The sequence below is a fragment of the Triticum dicoccoides genome, chromosome 3B (genome assembly GCF_002162155.2).
Source record: "Triticum dicoccoides isolate Atlit2015 ecotype Zavitan chromosome 3B, WEW_v2.0, whole genome shotgun sequence".
Taxonomy (NCBI): Eukaryota; Viridiplantae; Streptophyta; class Magnoliopsida; order Poales; family Poaceae; genus Triticum; species Triticum dicoccoides.
This window is the reverse complement of record NC_041385.1, coordinates 777,138,415-777,149,720: the sequence shown is the minus strand read 5'-3', so window position 1 is coordinate 777,149,720 and position 11,306 is coordinate 777,138,415. Positions and strand designations below refer to the sequence as shown.

Sequence of the window (11,306 nt, the reverse complement as noted above, 5' to 3'; positions counted from 1 at the left end):
GAAACTGCCGCCCTCGTGGATGCTCCGGTCGCCGAGGAGGTTGGCGTTGCCTCCTTCGCGGCCGCACCGGTGAGCAAGGAGCAGCAAAGTGAAACTGCAGCCCTGGTGGATGCTCCGGTCGCCGAGGAGGTTGACGTTGCCTCCTTCCCGGCCGCTCCGGTGACCAAGGAGCAGGAAAGTGTAACGGCCGCCTTGGTGGATGCTACGGTCGCCAAGGATGAGCAAAGTGTAACTACCGCCTTGGTGGATGCCCCGGTGGCCAAGGCAGATGGAAGTGCAACCACCGTCGAGGCTGTGCCGGTGGTCACGCGGGAGAAGCAAGAAGATGCCGTCACCGTAGACGCCCCTGTCCCGACGACGGCCAACGAGGACGAAACTGCCACCGGGGCGGCTGCTCCTGCAACTAACGTGGACGAAAGCGCCGCATTCCCGACCAAGCCGGTGCCGGAGGTGGAGGTGACAGAGGCGGCAGAGCAACCCGCGCCTTCCTTGAACAACGACGATCTGAGAAACGAGCCAGAGCTGCCGGAGCCTACTGCCGTCAAAGAGGCCGCAGTCGAAGCCAATGGTGAGACCGAGCTAACTATGAAGGCCACGGCGACGGAGGAGGAGGTGGTCACTGTCGAGGAGGCCGATGTCGTTCCGCAAAAGGCCGAGAGCGTCTCCCGGGAGCCAGAACAGGAGGAGACATCCGCGGCCACTTTGAGAGACGATGATGGTAGGTTCAATTTCTTCATTTGCTAACAATGTCATTGCACATTTGCATGTTCAAGATTTCTTTGTTTCTTCTCACATTTTATAACATTTCGATTTGATCTGTGGTTACCGTTTGCAGGGGAATCGGACGGAAAAAAAGCCAGTGATGTGAAGGAGGCCGCAATAAGCACGGAGGAAAAGGGAGCGGAGGATAAGCTGACCGTCGAGGAAGAGAAGAAGGCCGGCGAAGAACAAGAACCAGCCGTCGCTCCGGTCGAGTCATCGTCTAGTTGAAATTGAGATGTGAGCCAACTCGGATGTATTGTGCGTGTATGAACCACTGAATGTACAGTTTGCTCTCTTCCTTTTTTTTCAGCCAAAAGGATCCTTCCCCAATGTAAAAAGCTTTGCGTATCGACGCATTGGTAGAAACAAATTATGTACACGCGGGAATGTTTGGCTAGATCTACATCCAACAACAATTAAGCTAGGTACCATCACATGCTTTTGGGTACGTGTTTCCCTGTATGGTGGGGGCGACCAGTGTTTCCACTGCGCCGCCGCCACCCCCAACCCCCTCTTCGTTGCCTCCACCAGAGGCAGCCGCCGGGCAAGCTCACCCATCCATCGAGGAGGGTGCCGATGAGGCCTCCTATGCTTCGTCACTCGAGTGGAGGGCCTTTGGTGCGCCGGCACGGTGGCCTTGGGTGGTGGGGTACCAAGGGCGGCCGCGGTTGCTGGCCGAAGTTCTCGGCCACGTGGGCGGTGAGGCATCGACGCAAGAGGTTTGTGGCTCAAGGGTTGCAGCGTCGGCCCGATTGCTTGGATCTGATGCTCTGCGCCCTCCTTCCGCCTCTAGTCCCTTCCCCATCGGATCCAGATGCCCAAAGTTAGAGGGCTTGGGTTAGTGAGATCTCGAAAGATTCCTGAGGGGAATAGTAGTGCCACGCGGTGGCAAGGACCCAGATCCCCTTGAGCCAGGGCTAGCCTTCGGGAGGTCGGAGACACCAGTGCCATGCTATGAACATGATATGTTAGACTGGGAGTCTATAGTCTGGGTAAAGTGTATAGCCTCTACAGTGTGTCTGTGTTAAACCTATTCGAATAGCCACGTCAACGGTCATGGACAACATTTGGGAGTAAGCCACTAACATGTCATTCACTTACTAGATTATAGTTGAGTAGGACATGGTTTCAAAGTTAAGCAACATATTTAAGTTACGATTTAAGATGAAATGTCTGACCACTTCGGATTTTGATAACTTTAATATAAGGCACTTATGTGAAGGAGTAAGAGGATATGGTGTCACTAGTAGAAAACAGGGTTTTGGTCCAGGCCAGATAAGTCCATTAATCCCGGTTCACCACGAACCGGGACCCATGTGGGCATAGGTCCCGGTTCGTGAGGCCAGGGGGCCAGCCGAGCCTCGTGGGGCATTAGTCCCGGTTTGTCTGGCCCCTGTGGTCCCGGTTCCAGAAACGAACCAGGACCAATGGACCTCGCTCCTGGCCCACAACCTTTAGTCCTAGTTCGTGGCTGGAACCGGGACCAAATGTGATCTTTAGTCCCGGTTCCAGCCACGAACCGGGACCAATGAGATGCCTATATATACCCCCTTGCCTGCGAGCAGAGTAGTGGAGTGCTCTATTTTTTTGGCCGGCCGTGTGAGAGCTTTGTGGTGCTCTAGCTCACCTCCTATGCACATGAGGTCTTTGATGAAATACCCGAGCCACACTTAACCTTTCTCCTCTCGAAGCTCCTTGTCCAAAGTCCATTTTCCTCTAGATTTTTCTAGGTTTGGCGGTCCGTCCTGTCTCATCCCCGTCCTCACCGCCGTTGATCGCCCGCGCCGATCTCGTTGCCAGCACCACCGTGGTGAGCCTCTTGATCTTATCTTCTTTCTAAAAGAAAAAAGTTCTTACTTGTATGATTTAGATAGATACTTGTGTAATTTTCTTACTTTTATTATTGTTTGTTATTATATAGTGCGATGGTTTAGGTATCCGCCTCCGTCGGCCCTCGTCCTATCTATGATTCAGATGTGGTATATATTATCTTTGATAACTATTTGGTTCATTTAGTGTTTATGACAATTATGCCGACCAACGTGACATATAATTTTTTATCTAGGAGGTATGTGAACCGGAAATTCCAACCGACCCTATTGTCGAGAGGTTAACTTTAGTTGAAGAAGAAAACAATTACTTGAAGGAAAAATTGAAAAAAATTGAGCAGGAGAAGATGGTATTGGAGTTGCATGTTGCGGATGTCGTCGATGATCACAAGATCAAGATGGATGCAATGCACTTGAAGATTAGAAAGATTAGAAAATATGCCATTCATACTGAGGCTTGGTATCATTATGCTGTTGGATCAATTGTTACCTTAGTTGTGATTATGATCACATTTGTTTTTGAATTGAAATGTTTTACATAGTTTCAATGTATGGTTTAATTAGATGCTCTGGAGAGCTATATGTTGTTCAATGAGAACTATGTATGTACTTTGGTTTTAATGTGATGACGAATTTATATTAATTTGGTCACTTATCTATTCATGATGTACGCAGATGAACTGACAATGGATGTACGGTAACAGACGCACCTCCGAGTACATTAAGGGTGTGCATAATTTTCTCGCAGTGGCTGAGGCAAACAAGCAGAATGGTTTTATGTGTTGTCCATGCCCTATATGTGGGAATACAAAGTCTTACTTTGACTCGGAGACCCTTCACACCCCACCTGCTTTATAAGGGCTTCATGCCACACTATAATGTTTGGACCAAGCACGGAGAAAGAGGGGTTATGATGGAAGACAACAAAGAAGAAGAGGATGATGACAACTATGTGCCCCCTGAATACGGTGATGCTGCAACGGGAGAAGCTAAAGATCAAGAGGAACCAGATGATGTGCCTGATGACGATCTTCGCCGGGTCATTGCTGATGCAAAGAGACAATGCAAAAGTGTAAAGGAGAAGCTGAAGTTCGATCGCATGTTAGAGGATCACAAAAAAGGGTTATACTCCAATTGCGAAGATGGCAACACAAAGCTCGGTACCACACTGGAATTGCTGTAGTGGAAGGCAGAGAATGGTGTACCTGACAAAGAATTCGAGAAGCTACTGAAAATATTGAAGGAGAAGCTTCCAAAGGATAACAAATTTCCCAACAGTACATACGCAACAAACAAGGTTGTATGCCCTCTAGGATTGGAGGTGCAGAAGATACATGGATGCCCTAATGACTGCCTCCTCTACCGCGGTGCATACGAGGATCTAAACGCATGCTCGGTATGCGGTGCATTGTGGTATTAGATCAGACGAGATGACCCTGGTGATGTTGACGGCGAGCGCCCCAGGAAGAGGGTTCCTGCCAAGGTGATATGGTATGCTCCTATTGTTGCGGAACGTAGTAATTTCAAAAAATTTCCTATGCACACGCAAGATCATGGTGAAGCATAGCAACGAGAGGGGAGTGTATCTCCACACGTTCAGCTCGATGACGTCCTCGCCTTCTCGATCTAGCAAGACAGGCGAAGTAGTAGATGAGTTCTGGCAGCACGACGGCGTGGTGACGGTGTTGGTGAAGAACAATCTCCGCAGGGATTCGCCTAAGCACTACGGAAACTATGACGGAGGATAAGCTAGAGGGGACGGGGTTGCCGGCACACGGCTTGGTGTTTCTTGATGTGTCTTTGGTGCTAGCCCTGCCCCTCTATTTATATGTTGAGCCTTGGGGTCAAAACTTGGAGTAAAAGCCTCCACAAAGTCGGTTTCACCCGAAAGGCAAGAGTCCTTCTCGGACTCCAGGGCCAGACGCCAGAGTTCCCGGCATCTGGCCCAGACGCCAGGGACCCTGGCGTCTGGCCCGTGGACTCCGCAAAACTTCCTTTTGCGCTTTCCAAAAACCTTGTGGGCTTTCCCCTTTGGCCCAAATAACGTGTTCTCGTACCCAAACTTTTCGGGAAACATCCGGAACCCCTTCCGGAGACCAAACAACATTATCCCATATATTAAACTTCATCTCCGGACCATTCCGGAGTTCCTCGTCATGTTCGTGATCTCATTCGGGACTCTGAACAACATTCGGTTACCAACATACATAACTCATATAATACTATATCGTCAACGAACGTTAAGCGTGCAGACCCTACGGGTTCGAGAACTATGTAGACATGACCGAGACATCTCTCTGGTCAAAAACCATTAGCGGAACCTGGATGCCCATTGAGGGAGTCCTGGATTAGGGGTTGTCCGGATGGCCGGACTGTGGCCTTTGGCCGGACTCCCGGACTATGAAGATACAAGATTGAAGACTTCGTCCCGTGTCCGGATGGGACTTTCCTTGGCGTGGAAAGCAAGCTTGGCAATACGATATGAAGATCTCCTCCCATTGTAACCGACTTTGTGTAACCCTAGCCCTCTCCGGTGTCTATATAAACTGGAGAGTTTTAGTCCGTAGGACGAACAACAATCATACCATAGGCTAGCTTCTAGGGTTTAGCCTCTCTGATGTCGTGGTAGATCAACTCTTGTACTACCCATATCATCAATAGTAATCAAGTAGGAGTAGGGTTTTACCTCCACCGAGAGGGCCCGAACCTGGGTAAAAACATCGTGTCCCTTGTCTCCTGTTACCATCCGCCTTGACGCACAGTTCGTGACCCCCTACCCGAGATCTGCCAGTTTTGACACCGACATTGGTGCTTTCATTGAGAGTTCCTCTGTGTCGTCACCTTTAGGCCCGATGGCTTCTTCGATAGTCAACCACGACGTGGTCCAGGGTGAGACTTTCCTCCCCGGACAGATCTTCGTATTCGGCGGCTTCGCACTGCGGGCCAATTCGCTTGGCCTCTGGAGCAGATCGAAAGCTACACCCCTGGCCATCTGGTCAGGTTTGGAAGATTAAACTACACGGCCGACATCCGCGGGGACTTGATCTTCGACGGATTCGAGCCACAGCCGAGCGCGCCGCACTGTCACGATGGGCATGATCTAGCTCTGCTGCCGGACAGCGCCTAGAGCGCCGCTCAGGTGTCCGCTCCGACCATTAGCTCGAAGCCGACTGCGCCAGTTGGGGACGGACGGTTGGCCGCCGCCCCAGTAGCCGCAATCTCTATGGCGATAGAGCCGAATACCAGCCTAGTCCTTTGCAAGGCCCATGACTCCAAGGTGCCGGACTCCGTTCCGGACTCCGAATCTTCCGCACCCCTCCCGATCGAACCCGATTGGGTTCCGATCATGGAGTTCACCGCTGAGGACGTCTTTCAGCACTCTCCCTTTGGCGATATCCCGAATTCACTAAAGTCTCTCTCTTTGTCAGGAGAGCCCCGGCCGGACTATGGTCAGCACGGTTGGTATGTGGACGACGAAGAAATTCGAATCCCACCCACCACCCACTTTGTAGCCACTGTCGACGATTTAACCGACATGCTCGACTTCAACTCCCAAGACATCGACGGTATGGACGCCGATGAAGGAGGCGACCAAGAACCAGCACCTACAGGGCACTGGAAAGCCACCCCATCATACGATGTATACATGGTGGACACGCCTAAAAGAAACAACGACGAGGATCAAAAGGGCACAACCAGGGATCGCTCCCTCGAAAAACAATCAAAGCGACGGCGTAAGCGCCGCGCGAAGCCCCACCTCGACAAAGACCCAGCCATAGAGCAGGGCAAATCAACGGAAGACGAACATGCCATCAACCGTCCAAACAGGGCGGACAAACCGAACAATCCGTCCCCGGGAAAAATAATAGTCCGGACGACCTCACGCCGGACAAGTTGCTGGAACACCAGAACCTCCACCAAAGGCTCGTTGCCACTGCACGTAGCCTAAAAAAGCAGAAGCGGAAGCTCAAAACAGCGGAAGGTGCACTCAGAATCAGATGGGGCAAAGTACTCAATACCGCACACAAGTACGGCAACAGTCATCACACAAAGAGCTATCCGAAGCGGAAATTACTACCGGAATTTGATGAAGAGGCCTTAGAGCCCCCACAGTCAAAAAACAAGGAAGCCACCAGGGCGGATAGACGCCCCCACGATCGATCTCAAGCGACAAAGGGCGCCACACACAATACGACACGTGATTCGCCCAAGGATTCGCATCAAAAAACCTGTCCAAGCAGATCCATCTATGGGCCAAGAAAGCAAGCTCAAGTGAGCAATGCAACGCAAAAAATATCTAAACATCGCGGCACACCTACATACAGGGGCGCCGCACATCCCCTATGTTTTACCGATGAGGTACTGGATCATGAATTTCCAGCGGGATTCAAGCCCGTAAACATAGAAGCATACGACAGAACAACAGACCCTGGAGTCTGGATCGAGGATTATATCCTCCACATACACATGGCCAGAGGAGATGACCTTCACGCCATAAAATACTTACCCCTTAAGCTCAAAGGGCCAGCCCGGCATTGGCTTAAAAGCCTTCCCGAAAACACCATGGGAAGTTGGGAAGCGCTCGAGGACGCTCTCCGGGCAAATTTTCAAGGGACCTATGTCCGACCTCCGGATGCAGATGATCTGAGTCATATAACTCAACAGCCCGGAGAGTCAGCCCGGAAACTCTGGAACAGATTTCCTACTAAAAAAAATCAGATAGTCAACTGTCCGGACGCCGAGGCCCTAGCAGCTTTCAAACATAGCGTCCGAGACGAATGGCTCACTTGACACCTCGGCCAAGAAAAGCCAAGAACAATGGCCGCATTAACAAGCCTCATGACCCACTTTTGCGCAGGAGAGGATAGCTGGTTGGCAAGAAGCAGCACCAGCGACCCGAGTACATCCGAACTCAGAGATGGAAACGGGAAATCGCGCCGTAACAAAGAACAGCGCCGGATCAAGGATAACAGCCCGATGAGCACGGCAGTCAACGCCGGATTCAAAAGCTCTCGGCAAAATCAGAAAAAGCCGCCCCCAAAGATGACAGGGACGAGCTATCTAACCTCAACAAAATCCTGGACAAAATATGTCAAATCCACAGTACCCCCGGGAGACCTAAAAACCATACCCACAGAGATTGTTGGGTCTTCAAGCAGTCCGGCAAACTCAACACCGAACACAAGGGGCTCGACACACCAAGCGAGGATGACGACGCACCCCACAAGCAGGACACCGGAGAACAAAATAAGTTCCCACAAGAAGTCAAAACAGTAAATTCACTTCAGATGACAAAAGGGAAAAATAGAATGGCGCTTACGAAGATACGCGCCATACGGCCCGCCCCAAAGGAGCACCTCCACTGGTTGTTACAACCAATCACCTTCGATCATCAGGATTGCTCCAGAGGGGCCCGAAACGCAAGCTGGACGGCCTTGGTCCTGGATCCGATCATTGACAGACTCCAATTTACACAAGTCCGTATGGACGGCAGCAGTGACCTAAACCTGTTATATCAGGACACAATCCGCAAGCTAGGGGTCAACCCAGCAATAATTCGCCATGGCAACACTTCCTTTCAAGGAGTCACGCCGGGCCCAGATACCCAGAGTATGGGTTCCCTTTCGTTAGAAGTCACGTTCAGCTCACCCGACAACTTCTGAAGCAAAAACCTAACCTTCCACATCGCCCCATTCATAAGTCGCTATCAAGCGATACTGGGACGTGAAGCTTTCGCCCACTTTAACGCAATAACGCATTATGCATCCCTTACACTTAAAATGCCCGGTCCACGAGGTATCGTCTCATTAAAGGGAAATATCAATTGACCCCCAAAGTAAGGGTAATGCTGCGGCTGCCTGGACAGCCGCACAGTAATCCAGCCCTACTATCCCGGACATGGCTCGACAAGTCCGGCGTAAACTTACAAAGGCTTAATAGCCGCACAACCCTGTACAAGGGGCTCCGCGTGTTCACGCCAGGAGACAATACGGCTCAATTCTGCCCATGTCTCTGTACTATATTTTGTTTATTTTAATATAGATTTCTCGCACGCTTATTTTTTACTAAGTTCCTCTCTTTCGCAGACGAACACCGTGCTACGCCCATTCAGGATATGGCACAACGGAGACACAGGCGCAGACGTGCAGTAGGGGCCCGTTTTAAGGATTCTTTTTAGATTAAGACCCTGCGTAAACCTTATTTACTGTCTCTTGTTGACAACATTCCCCGGTTTTCGCTATAACCAAGGAGGAAGCTCGCGTCTTGGCATGTGGCCACGTCAGAATATTGCGCGTACCTGGACACCAGGGGCTTTTTTACCAAGGGCTTTGGTTCGGCCCGTCTTCATAAAGACCGAATACCTTAGGGAGTGTTCGGCATCGCGAGTTTGGCCTTATATGCATCAGCTCCAAATCATGTCTTTGGTCAAATGTTGGGTTTGCCCGGCTCCTGTGTTTTGCTGCTTTACGTTCCGTTATATCGGCTAACACGGCACTAGGAGAACTACTGCGATTGTGCCCCGGTTCGGCCAGGCGAGCACCTCAATAGAGAAAGCCGAAAACTGACTGTCATGATATAGCGAGAGACTGGTCAACCACTCGATGACTCTCGGAATCTTTAGGATTCCTCCGCATTAACGAAGGGCCGCTTCCCGTCCAGGCACACACGTGCCCCGAATTCGGGCGAGCGCGGTGCCTCTAGGGGCTATTAAGTAGCCCCACTGTGAAACTCCTATGGCTAAGTGAAAGTGATAAAGCATTATAGTCCGGTTGCCTAGTTCGCCGCGCTATCACCTCCTTTATAGGACCAAGATGTTGGATTAAGTGTGAAAAGGCGCCTTTTTGTGAACACCCCCGCATTATGTGCGTGGGGGCTGAAGCCAACGACTGCCATCTTTCAGGTTGTATACACATATACATTAACGGCCGGACAGGAGGTATTATAATTCTTGCAAGCACAAGTATAAAAAGCTTCTATATTCTATCAAAATATTCCTTTTACAATAGCACATGCTATTCGAACACAAACATCCTTCGAGCACTCCGCTTCTATTAAACAAGCGCCCGGAAGAACTTCCTCAAAGTAGTGCTTGGCAAGTACTCGGCTTTCGTCCGAATCCCGGGATGCAACAACACTGGCCTTCATATCCGCCCAGTATGTCTTGACACGGGCAAGAGCCATTTGTGCACCCTCTATGCACGCTGACCTCTTCATTGCATCAACATGCGGCACTGAACCAAGGAACTGCTACACCAAGCTAAAATAACTCTTCGGCTCTGGCTCTCCCGGCCACAAACGACTCGCAACATACTTCATGGAGAGTCCGGATAACCTGTTTAGCTCCGCCCAGGCGGCCAAATGGTCGGATACCGAAAGTGGGCGGTCTGGATTGTGGAACTGCGACCAAAAAAGTTCTTCCAACTCATTGTCACCTTGACCTCGGAAGTGTTCGGTTGCGTCTGCCGCACTCGCTGCCAAATCCAGATAAGTGTTTTCCGCACTCCACTGCCGGTCTAACGGAGCATACTTAGGATCCCCGAACTTCATCCACAACATATAGGGCTTTCCAGCCATGATATCTCCGGCCTGACGTAGCTCCTCCTTCACCGCTCTCATTGCAGAGTGAGTATCCTTGGCCTCGGCAGTGATCTTCTCAAGGTCCTTCTGAGCCGCCCTCTCTCCTTGTTCGAGAAATTTACAGCGGTCGGCAGCATCATTCAATTTTATAGCCATCTCAGCTATTACTTTCTTGCTCTGGCAGTGAGCAGCCTGTTCGGCTTTTAGCTCTTCAGCCGCCTTAACGGCAGCCGCATCACTTTTCCTTGCTTGCTCCTTGGCTCGGGCAAGTTCCGCCCGAATGTTGTCCACGGCAGCAGCACCATCTACATTAAGCACATATCTTATAAGGCACGAGCATCGAACCCCTCTTATACGATGTCTATGGAGCATACCTTGTGCCTCGTCTAGCCGCTTATTTACAAGCGCGATGTGGGCATCCGCCACGTCAAGTTGCCGCTTTAGCTCAGCAAATTCATCAGTCCGGCTAGCCACCGAACGCCTCGCCACCTTCATAAAAAGATGACATATTACACCTGGGGTTATGATCCTCTGCGCGCCGTCACTTTTGACGACACACAGAGTCTCAGGGGCTACTATTTATACAGGGCGCATTTTATGTATGCGGCTCTACCAAAAGGTACACTTTTTCACGTACCTCAAAGCCTGTCAGTAAACTCCTGGCGGCCTCGTACAATTCGCTTTCTGTGGATGAAATCCTTCCTATCACCGTGTTCATCAACATACGGTGTTGTTCTGAGATGGATGCTCGCGCGAGCAGATCCCTCAACCCCTGCGACCGCGCACTAGAGGGTGCCGGACTAGCCTGTTGATCTTTTTCAGGGTCCGGACTTGGAAAAACCCTCCGGGACGACACCTCGGGGTCGCCTGCCTCGTGAGACGGTGCATCTAGGGGAGGCCTTTTGCTCTCCATCATCTCCGGATGAAGATCCCCTGAAGATGAGCTCTGCTGAGAAGGGTTGAGATCCGAACTGCAAGGTAATATTTCGGTTATCTTCCTCAGAAATAAAACAGGGATGCCACTCATTTTGGAACCCCTCTCTTTACTTACGGCTCGGAGGAGAGCTGATCCCCTTGAGGGCGCGATGCGGCCGGGGCATTCTCCGGCGCCGGACCCTCTAGCGAAGATTTCTTCCC

At 50.9% G+C, this 11,306-nt stretch overlaps 1 protein-coding gene across 1 annotated transcript in view; it reads left to right on the top strand.

The window, feature by feature from the left end:
• The window catches only part of LOC119282187 (calphotin-like), a 2,649-nt gene extending 1,453 nt beyond the window's left edge, over positions 1–1,196 (top strand). The window contains exons 2-3 of the mRNA XM_037562502.1: positions 40–718; positions 836–1,196. Coding sequence (XP_037418399.1) covers positions 40–718; positions 836–990 — 834 coding nt within the window. The 3' untranslated portion in view covers positions 991–1,196. The remainder of the gene's footprint in view (positions 1–39; positions 719–835) is intronic.
• Positions 1,197–11,306: the final 10,110 nt, after the last annotated feature.